This window comes from Vespa crabro, chromosome 15 (assembly GCF_910589235.1).
Source record: "Vespa crabro chromosome 15, iyVesCrab1.2, whole genome shotgun sequence".
NCBI classification, from domain to species: domain Eukaryota; kingdom Metazoa; phylum Arthropoda; class Insecta; order Hymenoptera; family Vespidae; genus Vespa; species Vespa crabro.
In genome coordinates this window covers 172,201-193,003 of record NC_060969.1, presented here as the reverse complement: position 1 = coordinate 193,003, position 20,803 = coordinate 172,201, and the positions used below count along the sequence as shown (strand labels likewise).

The 20,803-nt window shown below is 30.4% G+C and overlaps 3 protein-coding genes across 4 annotated transcripts in view; 1 reads left to right on the top strand and 2 right to left on the bottom strand.

The window, feature by feature from the left end:
* LOC124429416 (protein sprint) overlaps window positions 1-20,803 on the top strand; it is a 153,431-nt gene that overhangs the window by 13,473 nt on the left and 119,155 nt on the right. The gene's annotated exons all lie outside the window — the stretch shown is intronic.
* Window positions 4,044-5,629, bottom strand: LOC124429421. Its single transcript, XM_046974684.1, has 5 exons — window positions 5,474-5,629; window positions 4,828-4,930; window positions 4,630-4,718; window positions 4,400-4,517; window positions 4,044-4,310 (listed from the first exon to the last, which is right to left on the bottom strand). Exons 1-5 carry the CDS (start codon window positions 5,513-5,515, stop codon window positions 4,231-4,233), a joined length of 432 nt encoding a protein of 143 aa, XP_046830640.1. The 5' UTR covers window positions 5,516-5,629; the 3' UTR covers window positions 4,044-4,230.
* Window positions 6,997-13,853, bottom strand: LOC124429403. Its single transcript, XM_046974634.1, has 10 exons — window positions 13,825-13,853; window positions 10,447-10,525; window positions 10,229-10,317; window positions 9,955-10,066; window positions 9,778-9,815; window positions 8,521-8,602; window positions 8,111-8,202; window positions 7,634-7,745; window positions 7,469-7,544; window positions 6,997-7,087 (listed from the first exon to the last, which is right to left on the bottom strand). Exons 1-10 carry the CDS (start codon window positions 13,843-13,845, stop codon window positions 6,997-6,999), a joined length of 792 nt encoding a protein of 263 aa, XP_046830590.1. The 5' UTR covers window positions 13,846-13,853.

Genomic DNA, 20,803 nt, shown 5'->3' with positions numbered 1-20,803 from the left:
GAACTTTTCGCGTGCCATGTAATTTAACCATCAGCATTTAAGTAAGGAAATTAAATGTCTAAAATTTACAAATCGATATTTTAAATACTTATCTTGCAAATAATTGCATCTTATGTTCATATTTTTTGATTTTTTTCTATTTTGATGGTCGTTAGATGACGTCGATATGAATATAGAATTAATAATCGCAATATTATGGTTAGGTAGATCAATTCCTTTAAGTAATGAGATTTTTATGAATTTTGTTGTAAAATTAAATATGAGTATTTGTAATTTCTGTGTGTGTTGACTTATTATATTGACTTGGCTGATATGTAAATAATGTCGAAATTTTTAGCAAAAAATAATATACTTTATTGAATTTTTATTACTTTTTATTATAAATTCAGACATTATTTAATGAGTAATCCAATAATTTTGACGTTGTGATCTTGGTAGTTAGGCTACGTCTTAAGGATTTTAATAAAAATCTATAGAAATGAAAATTTGAAGAGAAAAAAGGCGTGGTCGTCGATGAGTTGAAATGAACCTTGAGCCAATTCAAATTATATAGCACCAATTATAATACAATAACAATATCAACGACGACAATAACCATAACAGACACACGCAACAGTAGAATTATAATATATAATAATGTTAATTATGCCAATATGGTAATAATAGTTATAATTATTTTATTATAATGACGATAATTATAATGATGACAGTAATAGTAGTGGTATGTATGGGGGAGCTGGAGTGGAACGTAATATCTGATAATAAAGATGCTATCGTTCTTTTTCGTAGAACCATTTTTCCGCATTTTATTATTCTATGAATGTTATGTTTTATGTTCGAAAATATGGATGAGAAGGAAAGAACCTATTATACACTTTGTATATGTACCTATATTTTGTTAAATATGTATGTGTGTATTTATTTATTTATTTGTTGTTGTGTGTGTGTATGCGCGCACGTATATGAACACACATATACAGGATATTCAAAAAAAACATTCTATATTTATACAATGCATAAAACACAATTATACTGAGTAAAAAAATCGTAATAAACATGGGTCGAAAGAATAACCATTTCTAAGATATAAATACTTTTATATGTTACTATTATGATTGACTTATTACTGGATTTACAGAAGGTGTTTTATATATCCTTCTTCCATTTCTATACACGCTTGGTATCTTCTCACAGAGTCGCGAACCTCTAGAAAATTTCCGGTATTTTTGTCGGATGATTTCACAAGCATTGTAGATTTCGTTTCGAAATTTTTCTAAGTTATTTATTGGCAAAACATACACTTTGCTTTTCAAATATTCTCATAAAAAAAAATTCGGAGGATTGAAATCGATCAAGGGGTCTATACAAGTGGCCTATCATGTCCACTTGTATAGTCTCCTTTGCCTGAAGTAATTTTGATTCACAAAGACATTGGTGAAGATTTTGAAACAGCGCATGAGAGAGAACTCTTCGATTAGGAGACTTTTCCAAAGATATTAAGTTGCTAATAACTGACTAATTGCCGATGTAATTTTGGAAATTGAATGAGGACATTCAGAACGCGGTTTATAAGTACTAAGTAAAACATCGGACGCGATGATAGAAACCAGTAAGTCGATCATAATATTAACATACAAAAATGTTTATAAATATCTCAGAAATGGTTGATTTTCCGACCTATATTTATCAAGACTTTTTTACTCAATATAGTATGTTCTGTTCTGTATAAATATTGAATTTTTTTTTTGAACATCCTGTATATATACACATCGCTTTCTCTCTCTCTCTCTCATATATATATATATATATATATATATGTATATGTATATATATAGATGCATACATATATACATACATATATATATATATATATATATATATATACATACATACATATACATATATAGATTTTTTTTACATGTTTTTTTTTACATGTAGTGAGTGTAGAAAGTATTCGTATACCGATCAATTTAAAATAAGACTTCATAAAATTGTAATTTGTTATCTAAATTTTTATAAACAATGAATTGGCACTTATTTTCCCAAATCTCTAGAGTGGATATAGTTAAAAAAAAATTAGTTGCTTGTATAATTTACAAAATTAGAAAAAAAAAACAGAAGTTGGTAGAAATATGAAAGCAATAAGTATTCGTATAATTGATGAATTTTTAAGAATTTTAGTAAGTAAGAAATTTTGTATTTTTTAATTTTACGTTTCAAGTAATCTCATAAGTGTTCTGTTGGATTGAAGATCTAGAGATTGGGGAGTTTTTATATATGCTAGTGTTTTATGTAATATCCTCATTTTCATATTATACGTAGTATGCTTAGATATGCAGTATGTATTGTCTTGCATAAAAATAAAATTATATAATTTATGCCAATTTTTTTTTGCACTAGACATAAGAGTGCATTTTAAAATGTCAATGCAAAAAAAAAATTAATACAGAGCTTCCACCGCGTTTCACTATATGTCGTAAGTTTTCTAGATTTAGTTCTTTATTTTTTTTCCTTTAAATAGTCCATCAGAACTGAAAATATTAAATTTATTCTCGTCTGTAAAAATCAATCTATTCCAGTAATCCACTGGTGTGCTAATATTATTATTTGCGAATTGCAATCTTTTTTCTATTCGTTTTACTTACAAAATATTTTTTACTCTTCACAGGCCTTTCGATTGTGATATTTGTATAAAGTTACGCATAATGTTAACAAATACATCAATATTTAACTTATATTTAAGATGTTCAACTATTTTTATAGAACTTATTTTGAGATTTTACTTCATCATTCTAATAACAACTTGTCCAATATAATGATTGATCTTCCGTGGATATCTACTTTTCGAATTATTTTGTAGCCTCTTTCTTAATCCGTATTTATTAATTATACTTTGTATCATAGATCGAAGTCTATTTATAATCCACAAAGTTTCTGATAAACTTTTATATTGGTTATGTAAATTAAAAATAATATTTCTTTCTTCTATTGTAGTTTCTGCCCCATTTTACAATAATAATTTTTTATAATACAAAATTTTTATAATACCAAGTTTTTCTGCTGATGTTAATAACGTCTCGGAACAGACTGACGAGATCAATCGTAAATAAAAAGCAATAATATTATTTGTTCACGTTATAAACTCTCTTATAAATAGCTCGAAATATGAAGTGTACAAATATTTATTGCTTTCATATTTCTGCCAATTTTTTTTTTTCTATTAATTTTGTAAATTATACAAACTAATTTTTTTTATGGACTATATCCACTCTAGAGATTAATGAAAATATAATATGTATCGTCGTTTATGAAAAAATTAGTTAATAAACTACAATTTCACGAAGTTTTATTTCAAATTGATGAATGTACGAATAATTTCTACACTTACTGCATATACATATATGATATGTTATATATTGAAAGTTTCATTAGATTAATTTGTCTATCTATTCTTTGTTCTCGCGTACTTTCTCTCTCTCTCTCTCTCTCTCTCTCTCTCTCTCTCTCTCTCTCTCTCTTTCTTTTTCTCTGTTTTGAACAAAGCCATTTGGAAGGATCAAAAATATAATCATACCGCAAAGCTGGCCATTTGCAAAAGTAAAGTTTTCTCTCCTACGCGCTTAGGATACGGTCGCACAACAGTTTGTAACTTTATTGTATAGCAGGTTGGAAGTTTCCACTATATGCGACATTACATCGTCTCATACGTGAGTCGCTTACGCTATAGTGTCTTCCTCATCTCTGTCGTTTAATGTGAACGCATACGAAGGCATATCTCGTATCTTTGCCACACAACTACACATTTATACTGCATTATACCAGGTGCGCGTTAAACTATATCCTTCTTATGTTTCGATAAAGCTCGCCTATCATCTGAATGTACCTTAATAATTCAGAAGACATTATGGTCTCTTTGTTTATTCATATGCTTTTATCGGACTTTCGACGATCATCCCTCTCTTTCTCTCCCTCTCTTTCTCTATTGAGATAATATCGCTTTGTATTTGACTCGACAGATGGGAATAAAAAAAAGGTTTGACGACTTTTTATTTCAATTGAAATGTATTGTATATAATTATCGAGGAATGGTTAGTATATCATTGAGGATTATAAAAAAGATAAAAACATTAATACAAGCATATTATGAGGAAAAAAACATGGCATGTTGGAAAGAAGTATAGTTTTTGTCGATGTCAAAGCTAAAATGGAATCTTTCAGTGTTCTTATTCTTTAAACACCTTTTTCTTTTAACTTGATTTGAATGCACTTGATAAGGCGACCTATCTTCTCACAATCATTCGAACCAGTTCCTACAAAATTTTCGAAAATACAGAGATCGATGAGTGAGTGGATAACATACGATTATTGAAATTATTTGTGTTTTTTCTCATTAATTTACCTTCTGGAAGGCAATTTTGTGTGATCTCCAACCTCTCAGAAGCTTTTTCTTCTTTTTTGGGCAACAATTTGTGGATTATTTCTGTTAATACATCGAATTTAATTTCTCCGTTCACCAACTAAAAAAGAAAAGAAAAGAAAAGAAAATTATTTATTTTACAAGAATACTTTAACGATTAGTTATATACAAAATTGTGTTCATCGGTGAGAATTTATATTTTATAAACTTACTGCACCGTTTTCCTTAAGGGTACAAGCGATATAGCAGCTCAATTTTTCGGGATCTACAGATGTTTCATCGGTAAGCAACTTGTCCTTCTCTAATAAAAATTCATTCAAGATGGAATTAATTGAAATTCAATAAAACGAGTAGATATAAATTTTTCAGATGATATTCGAAATAAATATTAAAATTATTATTTTATTTACCAGCTTCGAGATTGGATTCCTTCAAACATTTTTCTTGCACATTCGACGGCAATTCATGAAGATATTTATTGAATCCATAGTCGGATTCCGCCAAAGTCACAACCTGAGGTGTAGATTTAAAAACATTAAAGAAAGTTACTACGTAATCTTTTTCTCTTCTTTTTTGTTTTTCTTTTTTTGTTTAACCCTTTGAGTGCTGAATACTTGTGGCCTATGCAGTCCATACGGATGGCATGCGGCTGGCGCTGACGATCGCCGGGAACTGAATACTTTTTCGCGCAATAGAAACAATTGCCGAACATATACATTTGACCATAGTACACTGATCATTTTTGCCAGGCGCGTATTTGCGTCTATAGTCTATATCGATAGCTTTCGCTGGACGCATATGTGCGCCCATAGCACTCAAAGGGTTAAACGTAAAATAAATTTTATAGCTTTTTTCATTTATTTCAAGTGAAATTCATCGGAATTGTTTCTTGTATCGTTAAAGATATGAAACAGTGTAAGTTGGTAAGATATTTTTACACGATAGGCAAGTCCGAATAGGATAATTTAAGTATGCAGATTAGAAAGAAAGAAAGAGAGAGAGAGAGAGAGAGAGAGAGAGAGAGAGAGAAAAAGAGACATTAAAAATGTTACCTACAGCAAGAACGGAGATGAAACTGAGTACAATGAATGATTTCATTTTATTCCTTTTGAAATTTTCGATTGTTTGTATGAAAAATCAATAATCGTACGATAAATACACTATCGATACACTGTATACTGAGTCTATCGGCAATCGTTGAAATACTACCGACTGTAAGTCTCTGACGATATTTATATACAACTGCTTTACACGTCTGGTGTGTTAATGTAGGGGTTCCAAGATATCTGGACTGGGTAAACAAGAAAACAGAATAATTTAATTGACTTGCTTGGCTTATATAAGAAACGATAATGTTCATTTATATAAGTGATCAAAAACTTCATTCAGAATTAAAGAGATGCACGATAAACGAGATCTTTTCATATAAATATGTATATATTTTCTTTTTATTTTTCTTTTTCTTTTTCAGTATTTTAAAAGAGAATTCCAATATTATATGCAAATGAAAATGATGTCATATATATGAAAGTCGATATTGCATAATATATAATGTTTGAGTGATTTATTATAACATCGGATGCATGTACACATACATATACACACACGCGCACACACAATACTGTTTACTTTATGGATTTGTTATCTACGAAATTTGCATAATCGCCGGTGAAAATTGTTATATTTCGATTTTCAAAAATGCTTATAAATATATACTTTAATATTATATAACCGACATGAAATGTGTTAAATTATTACCATTGATTTATAAATATAAAAAGGATGCTTTATTTAGAACATATCTGATTTTTTAAATTATCATAAAAAATAAAATGCAAATAATATAATATAAAATCAAATTAGTAGAGAACAAATATCTAGACAAAGAATAGTAAATACTAGTTTGGCTCTTAGTTCTTTATTTTTCTTGGACAATTATGTAAAGAAAGGAACAAATAATACAAGCATTGTTCTTTCATTATGTTATTAATTACGTGATTTACACACACACACACACACACACACACACACACATATATATATATCTCACATTTATATTTTTCTTTCTCTAAACAAATATAGTTCGAACAACTTCGTTATGATAAAATTTATTTATACATAATGATACGGAAATGAGTTCTATTGCTCATAGATATGTCACATTAGCACCTTTTTTTTTAATTGATTTAATACATTATTATCATGAAACTTTAGAATAATACATTTTTTCAAGCTATGTATTTTTACTACAGAAAAATATAAATGCATGAGTTATAAGCAAGAGGTCATATTTTCCTTGCATGATGATAAAGATTTATAAATAACTAGACGCACAATTTAAATAATTTTCATCGATTATTTCATATATTTATATTTCATACATTTAACAATTTTACAAAGATTTAATTTTTTATAAGAATATCACGAACAAGAACATACCGCATAAATTATTTGAAGAATTATTATATGAATGGTGATTTATCGTTTTTGCATCTTCTGGATGAGATAAAACAAATTTAAAGGTACATAGTATTCCAATTTTTTTTATAGAATATGACTGGTGACAATAATAATAAAAACTAAAATCTAAACTCTTCTACAATTTCGTTTAGTTCTTGAATTTTTACAAATCGCATCTGAAGTTCTCTTAAACCGTGTTCTTTGCCATCTCTGCAAGATAAGTCTTGAATTTGTTCGTGAATACGTTGAGGATATTTTCTTCATGGGATAAAATAAATCTATAATTACAAAAGAAAAAAGATAAATTATTCATTACTTCCAATTAATTATTTAACTTTATAATTTCTAGATAGAAAAATGAGATAATACGGATTTAATAAATCACGTTTCATTTCAGATCACTCGTTTACTGTATATCAATTGAATTAATTTTTGCTTTTGTTTTTTCAAAGCAAAACAAATCGATCGTGCGATATTCGGAATAACTTTCAGTAATAATAATTTCGATTATAACATTACAATGACGATACAATTCGAATATGTGAGGAGATGTATAAAAAATGAAAATTATTAATGTGAAATAACGTAAACAGATTTACCGAACTATCCGTTTCGTAATAACACTTGACGAATTGCCATGAGGCTTCGCATGCATCGCTGCTGGTTACTGTAAAATTGATAAAAAGATTTGATAAATGAATCGTAAAAAAAATTGTATAATTATCAGTAATTAGAAAGAATAAAAATCTTTCTTACTACTCGGGTAACATTTGTCGATCGTTTCTTTGATCCGTTCGCTTATTTCGTCGATTAACATCAATTCGACTTGTGTTTTCATTACTTCTGGCCGTAATTGATCGTTTTTCATCTAAAATTTTATAATTCTTCAATTCCATTACGTATTTTTCAGTTTGATCTTTTGTAATTGATAGCAGGAATACTCGATTTCAAGTTTAAATATACATTATTATACATTTTAATCATGCAATCGACATCATATCTTTAGACGAATTACGTAAGAATAATTAATCTACTTACATAAGTAATCTCGAAAAATTAAGTTTTTTTTTCTTTCTTATAATAAGCAAGAAAAGTGTATATTTCTAATTATGCCATAATAACTGTTACATTCTTAATAATTATTTTTTACATTTTCCAACAATGAAAGTAATTACGAAATAAATTAATTGTTCGAAAATATTCAATTTAAATGAAAAGAAAAATATTACTTACAGCTTTGGATAATACCAGTATGCACTTAAAGTAACATTGAAGCTTTGGATCGGGTGGAAATTCACCTTTTTGTACTGCATTATCCAATAATTCTGCAAAGATCTTTCTTAGATTGGTATATCCACTTCCATTAATAAACTGATAATTATCAATAATTGCTCGGTTTTTTTTCAAAAATAAAAAAGTAAGAGCTCATACCGTCGATACAACTTGGAATCTTTTATGTATGTTAATAGTTAGTTACGACAATAAATAAATTTATGCGCATTATTTAGTAACATTACAAAAAGTGATCTGAGTTAAATGCAAGTTAAATATATCATCTAATTATCCACGTATTCGAATACTTTTCTCATGGTTTTTAGCATTTAGAATGATTATTATTTAAAATAAAAGATAAGAATACGTACCTTTCGAAGCACCGATTTGACTTGCGCAAGTTTTTCTCGCAGATTTTACTACGTTTCTTATTTGATCTATATTCATTTTTTTCTAATTAAAATAAAAAAAAAAGAAATAGTATACAAAATAAAAATAAGAAATAAAAAAAGAAAAAAAGAGAAAAGAAATTCAAAGTAATTAGAAATGTGACTTAAAAAATACAAATGTTACGATTTTTTTACTAAATTCAATACGAAAAGTAATATGTAAAAGGGAGTAATATGAAAATTGAATTATTGTTTAAATAAAAAACTCACACTTTCCACATTATAAAAATTTGCCAGGACGACAAACAACGAGATTAAAAGAATCGTAGCCCTCATTTTTTTCCAACGAATAGCTTGTTCCAATATTTTCTTTTCGTTATACAGATTCTTAATACTTATTTCTCGTTTCTTGATTATTTCGACGATACGAAAAATGGAACAACGTACCAGCAACGACTTGTCTTTCGAAACGTCCAACCACTTTTATAACGCTCACATCGAATCAGAGGGAGAACGGACAATTTTCGTTTCTCTCGAATATGGCAGGTACAAATTTAATAACTTATATTGTTTCATTAACCTACAATTTAATCATGTTCGGTGTCAGTTCGACATGGATATGTTTGTGTATACATATACTTATCAGATTTTTCTATGTTGATTTTCGAATCTTCGACATTAAGCGTTTCTTATCTTCCGATTGTTATATAATCATAACTTTGTATATAATTTGACATTATTACGGAGCATTTGCGAAATTATACCAAATGGAAATATATAAGATCTTTTATTTCGAATTCATGAGATCTAATTTAACAGAATAAAACAAAGTAATAAATTTACAATAACAATCGATTTATGATAGTTTAAAATAAAATTTTCAATCATTTAATTATTTAAGTTAAGTCGTTTTGCACTGTAAGAATTTAATGAACGTTGGACGAAAATATGGATTTGTATGAAATTTTATAATGTATTTTATTATTTGTTACAAAAACTTGTACTTCTCTCAAAGAGAAGATCGCACCATAATCGATCTTCTTCTTTTATTTCTTTTTTTTAATTTTATTTGCTTAAGTTAATCAAAATTAAGTTAATAATTTGGCTAAATCTTCGCACGATCGATCAAACGAGTTTCTTCCTTCGTTTAACGATGCATTCGACGATGTTTCTTCGGTTTTCGAAAATCGATTAAGGAAAGAAGAAATTGTCAGAATTTTCATTGTAATTACACTTGACGTAGTTGAAGGCCGTAACGCATATGTCGTCAGAGGGTTCTGCGCGAAACGTAATAACAAAATTGAAAATTTTTCGAAAATTTTAATCGATCTATTTCGATAAAGTTTTTTGAAATTAATCTCAATAAGCATGTTTTTATATTTTTTCTTGTATGTCTGTTTGTTATTTTACACTTACCCAACGCTCCACACTTTCTCGCCGCAGCTTTCATTTGATCTTGCCATTCGATCGGCATCATCATCTCGACTTGCTTGATTACCATATCCACGTCCACTTTTTGATTTTTAAACTTGAAACAGTATAAAAAAATTGTCTTTATTAATTCAAACGAAGAGATCGTCGAGGATGTTTGACTATCTATATATTATATTATATTATGTGTATATATATATGTTATATTTTTTAACATCATTTCACCATCACATTCAAAGAATTATTATAAACACTTTACCGTACGAATTGTTTTCATAACGCACTGCGTATAGCACTGTAGATCGTGATCTTCCGGATATTGGCCAGTCTTCATTCCGTCCACAAGCTCTACATTTAACAGATACGAATCGTCAATAGCTTTCACAATATGGACTTAAAGATATATACCTACTCGAAGTGGTACAAACTAATGATTAATTTATGACTTTTTGCAAATAGACCATTCTAATGTTTCACCTGCTTTTACACCAGTCTTCGTTATACAAGTATTACGAATTCCTGTTGCGGTTTTTTGCATTTGCTCGATGGTCATGGCCTACAGTAATATGATACAATATTATTAAAAATTATTAATAAAATCGCGTATCGATTTTAAACTGAACGTAGTACAATAAATGAACACTTACACCGTCGACCGATCCAAAAAGTCCGAAAAGACATCCGAAAAGGAAAGGGAAAATAATAGACCGTATATATGTATATCTTTCTTTATTCGACATTTTTCTGCTAATTTACGATATAACGAGATTCAGAGAGGGATACACGGAATCGAACTCTTTAGAAAATAATGAACTACGTCTCCTCGAGTCTTTTATAAAGCATTCGATTCTCCAAATGGGGAGGAATTTCAACGTATTGTTAACTAACGTAGCGACTCGTTAATTTTTAATTCTATAGAATTTTTCACAATAGATATCCGTATTTTTCTCTATCGATGACATCTTGTGTGGCTTTTATGTAATAACAAATAAGTGGTTTTGAGAAAAACAACGTTGCTATTTAGGTAAGCTTGGACCATACGTATGTATGATAATAAGTCGATTAGGATTTTTTTTCCTTTTTTTTTTTTAAATATAAAAAAATGATTTACATAATGATTTATATAATGATTATGTTTCTTAGAAAGGAATGCTTTTTGGAGAAAATTAAACGATTCCGGACTAAATTTCAATGAATCTCTTCTCGGCTTGAAGAATTCGTCATTCAAGAATATATGCGTGTCCTTGAGAGGATTTGATAATTTAGGCGAGGCACGAGTTTGCCAAAATTCGAAGACGTTTATCCTCTCTTTGCCTTTCACGTTGGACCCCTCGATACCACGTGACTCTTGCTAATGTCGAACCCTTGTATCTCGAGAGGCACCCCTACACACAAAAGAAGCATCTGCCTGGTCGAGAAACTACTCCATACTCCTCTTTCCTCATCCTCATCCTTATCCTCATCCTTTCCTACCCATAAACGCGCCATTACTCTGGCGGCTGGGCTTTCGAGTAGGTCGATAATTACATTTTTTTTCTCCCTTTTCTCTCTCTCTCTCTCTCTCTCTCTCTTTCTTTTATCTAGAATCCCTCTGCATCGCTATTAATTTCCACCTGATAGTTTTCTGCTTGAACGGATTCCAATGACGAAGGTCACTCTTCTTCAAGTCTTTATCCGATATTACAAATCTTTTCTACTCTGGTCTTTATAGATTATCTATTATATCTCTTTTATGTTAGTTTTCAACTTACGATTTCCTTTTCCCTCATTTCTCTTTTTTTTTCCTTTTTTTTTTACCTCGACAAGCTTTTTAATCGAAAGCAGAGATGTGTACATATACGATGGAATTAAAGTGCAACATGTTGGAGTCGAGTAGGAGATTGGTTAGATGAAAATTTTATGTACTTAAATATTATAGTACCACGGTGAGAGTCGAGATGTACCTACCTACTATCTCCTTTTTGGAGAGGATTCGAGAGGAAATAACTTACGGCTGAAATGCTATGGGGCGCCTATGCTCAATGCAGAACCTCTATATTTTTTTCATGGAATAAGATATTCTTAAAAAAAATATGGGAAACATTGAACAATTACTATTCGTCATACGAACAAATTTATTTAATTTAATTACAATTAAAATACAAATTAAATCCCGTTTATATCGCCTATGGATTAATGTAACACAACATAAAAAAATTGGCAAATTTTTTAAATATAATTTAAGTAAATACAATTTTATAAATATAACTTAATTTTCTTAATAATGTTAGACGAAGAAAAAAATAACTGGCTATCGGATATGTTTAAGGATAAAATGTCCGAAAATATTCGAAAAAAAATTTCTCGGATTAATATACTAATTTTCCTGATCAATATATGTAGATCTTAAATAACGTAAAGAAAAAAAGAAGGAAGAAAGTGAGGAAAAGAAGAATGGAAAATTCGATGAAGATAAATAGGATACAGATGTTAAGTATTATATCAAGAAAAAACTACGGAAAATCAGGAAGAAAGAAAAAGAGAGAAAGAGGGGGGAGGGAACACGTGGGTGAACGGGTAAAGTGGACAAACAAGATGCAATTGTGTATGTATGTGAACGTTAGGGAAGAGGTAGAGAAGAAGGAGGAAGAAGACGACTACATATACTTGAGAAGGAATCGTGCAGACTTGAATCGTTTTACGGACGCTCGGCATGAGAATAACGTGACCTCCACGACGGTGACGCCACCCTAATTAAACGTTTTTAATTAGCGGTAATAACTGGTTCTCCATGCTGCGCTCTCTTATGCGAAAGCCGCTTGCGTAATTAACATCTTATTGATATAAACATTTTTGTGTTTTTATATTTAAAGAACGGGGATTTTTTGTATGTTTTTTTGTTTTCTTTGTTGCTACATTGCATTTATCTATATTTTTTTGGCATATACGTATTTCTTTTTTGTTTTTGATTGCAATGTTTTTTAAAAATTATGTTTAATCGAACATTGATATCAAAGAGATACAGAGAGACGTAGAGAGAGAGAGAGAGAGAGAGAGAGAGAGAGAGAGAGAGAGAGAGAGAGAAAGAGAGAGAGAAGGCGAGAGAGAGAGACAGAGAGAGAGAGAGAGAGAGAGAGAGAGAGAGAGACAGAGAGACAGAGAGACAGAGAGATGCAAGACGAAAGAGATTCGATAAAGGCATAGTAAATTAATCGACAATGTAGGAGAAGGGCTGTACGAGTCTTTTGTGATGCTAACTAGCTTTCAATTAAAGCCGTCAGTCTCCTCCTCACAGAGAGAATCGACCTTTTAACCGAGAACACCGAATGGAACTTTATTTCGTCAATAGATTTGAAGAAAAATATTTTATGTTCGACTTTCCTCGGCTTCTTCTCTCTCTCTCTGTCTGTCTCTCGCTCTCTTTTTTTCTTTCTATTTTTTTTTCATTTCATAACGAGAAACATAATAAAAAGTACAAACTTTCAAAACTTATTTATTCGCGATAAAAAGAAAAAGAAAAAGAAGAAAAAGAAAAAAAAGAAAAATAAAAAACAAAAAGTGCAAATAGAAAAATCTTTTCTTAAAGGAGAAGATAAAGAAACGGGTCAAGTAATGTCATAAAAATTTTATGACATTTATTTTCTATTCTTATTACCTGCATTTTATCGCGAGATAAAAATAAAAAATTGTAAGAAAATGATGGAAAAGCGATGTGAATTATAGAATACTCCTCGTTCCTCTTCCGGCATATAAACTGACTCAACGTGACTCACAAACTCGTTTTTCCTCTAACGTAGGTATTCTAAAAGTCTAATCTGCCGATTCGTGATACTTAACGCGTTAGTTAAAAAAGAGAATAAAAGCAAGTTGTATTACCAGTTCGTGCTCAGTACCCATCGCTTTTATCGTTTAGCTCCACAACTGTCTCTCTCTCTCCCCTCTCCTCCTCTCTCTCTCTCTCTCTCTCTCTCTCTCACTCCCTCTGCTTCTCGTGACTAGCGTTTTAACAGGAAGTGACTAATAAACGATTTTGTGGCATATCACCAAACGATTTTCTCGTATGCTCGACAGATGGTAGCTCATGTATGATCGCACACTCCTACACGCTTCCTGAGACAAGAACGAATGCTTTCATTTAGCGATAAACAAATCAAGAGTGTAACGCTCCTTAAAGCACGAGCTCTATGAGAACGGAGGACGCGATTATACATTCATTCGAAGTGATAGCCATTGTTACGATTCAATTCGATGAACGAGGCGACGAACGAGTGCCGCTAAAGTACTCAATACTCTTTATCAGTCCTCGTTCCTTGTAATTTCCTATATATTCCGGTCATTATCTTAATGAGAAATTAATAACATTTTTTTTAACTTCTAAATGTAATACATATTTATTTACATGCACACACATACACACACACACACACACACACACACACATACACACTCATACACACACACATACGTAATAGCAATATCATATAATACATATAATATACAATATGTATATAAATATTATATATCTATATTATGTAATAACTGTTATTTATTTTTCAGTCAGTATTTGTTCAAAACGATTTTTATCAGTATTTTAAATAAATGGCCAATACTTATAATAAAATACCAGTACGTAATATAAATAGTCAGTATTTATAATAAAACCAGACGCAACCCAGACGTAGCTCAGATACAACCCTGACATTTAATTATTTACACTGTCTATTTATATTTTACCTATTGATATTTTATTATAAATACTGATCAAAATGTTTATATATATTGATCATTTATTGTACATAACACTTATCATTTAAGTAATAAAAATACTAATCGAATAAACAGAAGTGTTATATAATATGCAGAATATTTCATGTAAGAAACATTATTTAAATCATTATTATAACGTAAATGTCTTTTTGATTTATTGGTTTTTTGATAAAACTTAGAAAACATGTATAACTGCGATGATAATGGGAAATGAATTGGGAAATGACTCGAATGATTAATTTAGTTTCGGTGTGATCAAGTCGGATTCATTAACAATACATCTTCGATCACATAGAGTACATAGTACGTTTGATACAGAAACACTCGAAACACGCATGTAACGGATAAATAGAATAGTATTTAAATGCATAAAGTTGAGTATGGCCGAAACAAAGGTGAACAGTAACGAGACGTGACATGGGCCAATTACCAAGAGTCGATCGTTTTGATTTAATTGCTACTGGACGTTAGGGATACATATGTATGTTCCGTAAGGGGAATAGCCGTGCTTTTGTGTTATTTGTGAGTGTGCGTGCGTGCGTCGCGCTCGCGCTCGCGTATGTGTATGCATATGTATGTCTATTATATCTGTTACTACTCTCTATCATACTCTCAAATTGCGTTTTATCTCGTGTCACGATAATATTCGTGATATGACAACAAAGGAACGAATATCGTAAATCTAGTGTAATAAAAATATAAGGCAACAATGATAAACTTTAATTAGAAATTTTTTTTTATAAAGATTAATATATACCAATCATTTTTTGTATCTAATATCTTTTGTATTAAGAGTTGAATTTCAAATATTGTTTTTTTTTTTAAAGCATTCGTTTAAAAGTATCTTAGAAAAAGAAAATAATGAAGATATTTTTCGATGGGCAACAAGTATTATTTCATCGGGCAGAGTACGACTATAAACGCGTGTGCACGTTTATTAATACACGGTCGTACACCTCTTTTTTCTTTTTTTTTCTCTCTTTTTCTCTTTTCTTTTTTTTTTTTCTTTTTCATTTTCTACCAACGAACGCATATGCTCCTCGTGCGAAGAGCGCACTAGGTATATTTTGACTGCGTGATTCATTAGCACGTACGTCTTCGCTCCAAAGCTTTGCATCCACGTGCGCTTTGCGCCGCTTTTGGACCATTACTAAAATTATATCGGCATCGTTCTCTAAAATAAACGCAATTCATGGATTCATTACGTTTTGATTGATCGATTAAACGTAACGAATTCTGTACATTCGTAAATCGGAATTGAACTTCTGTTAAAAAAAATACTATAAGGAAAGAAGAGGGAGTTAAGAAAAAAAAAAAAAATAACAAGAAAAATAATCAAATATGAGTATACTATAAATTTATTGTCAATATTATAAATCTAATAAAAAATTATTCCAATTTTACGCTTACGTAATAAGGTAAAAAATAATAAAAAATATCGTGTTTTTTTTTGTATTACAATAAACATTTAATAATATCATCACACCTGTATCTACATGGAAATTTACATGATCGCATAATCATGGAAATTAGGTTTGAAAATTGTATCGTCTTAGCATAACGTTGTCGTTTGTATATATATACATAGAATGTGTTTGTGGACTCACTGTTAATAATTGTAATCATGGTAGTAATGGTGATGGTCTTGTTAGTAGTGATGATGGTGGTGGTGGTGGTGGAAAAGAAGAGAGGTTGATGGCGTTGACGGTGTTAATGCTGTAAGCAGTGGTACTCGGTTCACACCGCATGATCATCGTACTTTCAACGCGCTCTTTTCAGAATAATTTCTTTAAGAAGTTCGATATATCTTCGACGGAAATTTGGTGAAAGTATTGAGACGAAATTCGAGAAGGACACATTTTATCTCTTTTTTCTTTTTTACGTTATCTTTCGGTGTCTTGTAGAAATGTAAAAGATTAATTTTGGTGTATCTTTCGAAGAGATACGAAAATAAATGAAACGATAAGAAAAAAAGCAAAAAAATACGTTGCGTAGTGAAAATATATTTATTCTTGTTTAAGTAATTTCTTTATAATTTTTTTTTCTTTTTTTTTTGTTTAATATCACGTTTTCTTACTTTTAAGAAACAAGACATTCGGAGATTGATAAATCGTTTTGATGAGAGTGTAGTTGTGTCTCTTTGTGAGTGTATGTGCGTTTCCAAAGAAGAGAAGACGATGAAGTTTCGTCGTTCCTCAGAGGATTAAACCCCACGTGAACAAACTAAAACCGAGTTTAAACGGCAATAGAAGGTTCACGGTGGTTTGGTTGACACGTGGAAAACCCAAAAGGATCAGACTTTCCTCCAGTTTTGGCTTTCCATTATTCATTACCTACGTTCGTAAAACGAGTAAGAGTTTCTTTCGCACGTTGGTTTTTTATTGTTTCGGTCAATGAATTATATAGATCAGCGTGTCACTTTTTGGAGTTTATCAGACAATATAAAATAATGATTAAAGTCTGAAAAAAGTGAAATTCGATCGAAAATAAAGACACGTGTATATTTCTTTTCTTTTTTATTTTTTCTCTTCAGCGAATGATTTCTCATTTCTTTTACTGTCTTTTGATAATTTAAGGAACCCACGAGCAAAACCTTTCTTTTTATCTTGGAAATACCAAGGGAATGTTTCATTCAGGCAACAGGAAGTACGGCCGACGCATTCGTGGAATGTAGCTTCTGTGGAAACGCGACTCCATGAACTCGGTGACCTCTTGAAAACTCCTTCGTGATTTTGTGAATAGTTATTTAGCGACATATTCATTCTCTTCATTCCTTCACGTTGGCATCATCGATTATTTTCAAATTTCGTTAATCAACAATTTTATTTTTTATTCCTTTTTGTTTTTATAAATATACTTATCTATCTACTTTGAATATATCTACGAAAGAAGAAACATAGAATAGAATTGATTGAAAGTTTTATTTCATCGTTGAATTACTACGATAATCGTTCATCGAATTTACAATATTCTTTGTGTTTCGTCTTATAAGAGAAGGCTTTTTGTTCGATCGGAAAACGAAACAATTTCAGGATCGAATAATACCAATACGATAAAAGGATTTCCGATAAAATCACTTTAGTACCGTCGTATTAAGGACCTTCTCCTTGTGCGGTAAAGTGCACGTGGCTTTGGGAACATTTTCATCGACTGACTGTAGGTTATATAGAAATGTTCAGGACGGAAGAAAACGGTTGTTCGAGAACAAACCGATAGGATATTTTCTGTTCTCATGTATTCCTTGTCTCTCGTGCGAGTTCAAACGTATGTATATATATAAGATGTGTAAGCGCGAGATAGAGAAGGAGAGAGAGAGAGAGAGAGAGAGAGAGAGAGAGAGAGAGAGAGAGAGAGAGAGAGAGAGAGACAGTAGGTCAAAATTTATTCAGTCGACCTACGACACTCAATGTTCGTGTTAGTTCGTGTATTCGCCTAGATCTCGAACAGAGAATTCTGTACTAGAACGTTAGGTCGATATGTTTATCGTTCAAGGCGTTAAGTGGATCTCCATTTTACGTGGGCGGATAGGGAAGCGCGACTCGTTTGTTCTCTCGTTCTCTCTTTCTTTGTCTTTATTTTATATACAGTAGGTAGATACTTACTATAGAACAGTATAGAGCCCAAAGGACGATACGAAAGAACACGATGCAGACGTTCTCGTCAAGGTTCGTTTCAATTCCGAAGAAGTCTGCGTAAGAGTATGCGGGCCGAATCGTTTGGTCAATTTAAGATAATTTTGTCTCGGGATCGAGTTCGGTCCCGTTTACAAGTTCTCCCATTTCGTTTCGGTCTTTTTTTCTCTTCGGGATTTCACTTTGATCGTATCGTATCAAATTTTAAAGGGGTTTTAAAGGTTACATATGTTCAAATTTCCAAATGTGTTTTTCTCTTTCCTTTTCTCTCTCTCTCTTTCTGTATATATATATATATATATATATATATATATATATATATATATATATATATATATATGTATTTGTAGATTTATCTGTTTTATATTATGGGATAGATAAAGCAGTTACTCGTAAAAGTCGATGTTTGCTTCTGGGTATTTAAAAAAAAAAAATCGTTTTTTTTTCATTTTGTTGTATTTATTTAATTTTCTCTAGGTTTCAAGTATATAGAACATTGTGTCATTCATTAGACACAGTATATAGATATATATTATTAAAACTTTTATGTTTCTTCGAAAACTGTGCTTTTCCAATTGGCCGACATAATACAAGATCTCCATTATTACACGTCCGACTTTGTTCAAATTTGGAGAGAATATTCTACATAAAGTATTCTACAATGTAGCGTATGATTTTATTTCAATTATATAATTTCTTATAAACATTTAAATTGATTTTTTTTTTAATAAATACTGCTACCATTTCTAGAACAATTGAAGATTTTGAAAATTCTTGACTAAATTTTAAATAATAAAATAAAGAATACTACCAGTATATCAACTAGAATTTTTCATTTTAGACATTCCACTCCTTTACAATAATGATGGCCCGTAATCGATGTTCCTGGAAGTAAGATTTTGAAATAAACGAATAATTTCGCCATTTTGTAACATTTTGATTTAAAAAAATTGTTACATAAAGCTGAAAGTTAAATTTTTATATATCAAAAAAATTTTTCATTTAGTGATTATCTCTGGAAAAAATTCGAAAATTTTACTCATTTTTATATGCCATAAAGTGATAATGTTCGCGTACCATTAAAATTTATACATATTGTTTTGTTTACCTTCAAGATCTTCAATAAAATAGAGTTACAAAATGAGTAACGATTGATTAAATTGTATTTCATTCATTTCTTTTTATTACTGAGTAGAAAAGCATAAATCTAATAGGGTAAATTTATAAAATAAGAAAAAACGAGAGTTAAATATAGAATGAAAGTGTATAGATTAAATTATATTTCGCTTACGTACTGTAAAGACATAGTTAACTTTTTAAAGAATAAAAATAATAAATAAACACATGATAAGATACTAAAAAATAACTTGCAGATTCCCGTTTCCAAGAAAGACATGTCACGAGCATATTTATTAGGTGGACCGGAAAGTAATGTCGCTTTCTTACATCAAATTCAAACGAATAAATTTTTAATAAGTTTTTATTTTTAATCACAATCAAATATCGACATGCGTAGAAACGACATTACTTTCCGGTCCACCTAATACAATCAGACCCGCAAAAATGCATGCAAAAATAAATACTCACACGAGTACTTTATTCGGTAACTTTCGTTAGAGTCGTTCACATAGCAATCCCGAAAAAAGCGTAAAGGGAACGAGTAGATCACAAAAAGGGACGACGGCGCTCGTTCCTTTTTGTGATCGAGGAAAAGAAATAGCAGTCCTTAAGAGTTTGAAAATTATTACGGTAGTCTCGATTCGCAATAGATTTCGCACCCTCTCTCGTAACGACCATGATCGAATGAAAACAACGACCATAATTTCTGATCGCCTTTCGAAACTCTTGGTCTATAATGAAAATTCTGTCGTCGATAAATCGAGTTAACGTGAAACTTTGAAGGATCATTAAAAAGATTTAACAAAAATAAAAAAAAAACTATTTAATTTTTCTCGTGTAAATATTAAATATTCTTTGTTTATATTTTTCTTTGTACTTTTTTATTATTCTTTTTTTTTTTAATTAACTTAAATTTAATAAAAAGAAGTTTGAGCTTTGGCTAACAACTTCTTGTAGGAATATATCCAATTTTAAAAAATTACGATCGACTTAACGCGATGATTCCCTTAACATCAATTATTCATTCCAGTTTTAACGTACAAAGTGCTCGATATGTATAGGTGTATCTACTAATTAACTGATATAATTATATTTCTTAGGATTATAGAAGCCTTGAAGCAGAGAACATTCTTTTAGTTTGATACGATGAAAATTTAAATCGAAATATAGTCGCACGTGAAACTATGTACTTAATGTCTTTGAGATCGTAATCGAGAATGAGAAAACAACAGACATCGTACCCTTGACTCTTGACTCCTGTTGCCTTTAAATTTAATCCATTATGTCCCTTTGGCTTGAACCTTAGTCCGAAACTTCGCTCGTTAGGTCCTGCGGTA

Excerpts from the sequence above, each read along its gene's own strand:
- LOC124429403 (XM_046974634.1), bottom strand. The coding sequence starts at position 13,845 with ATGGGTACTGAGCACGAACTG. Across the intron at positions 10,318-10,446 it reads GAAGACTGGTGTAAAAGCAG|AGCTTGTGGACGGAATGAAG; the intron begins GTGAAACATTAG and ends TGTTAAATGTAG. Across the intron at positions 7,088-7,468 it reads ACGGATAGTTCGGTAAATCT|AGATGGCAAAGAACACGGTT; the intron begins GTTTACGTTATT and ends CTTATCTTGCAG.
- LOC124429421 (XM_046974684.1), bottom strand. The coding sequence starts at position 5,515 with ATGAAATCATTCATTGTACTCAGTTTCATCTCCGTTCTTGCT. Across the intron at positions 4,719-4,827 it reads GGAATCCAATCTCGAAGCTG|AGAAGGACAAGTTGCTTACC; the intron begins GTAAATAAAATA and ends AATTTTTATTAG. Across the intron at positions 4,518-4,629 it reads CCCTTAAGGAAAACGGTGCA|TTGGTGAACGGAGAAATTAA; the intron begins GTAAGTTTATAA and ends TTTCTTTTTTAG.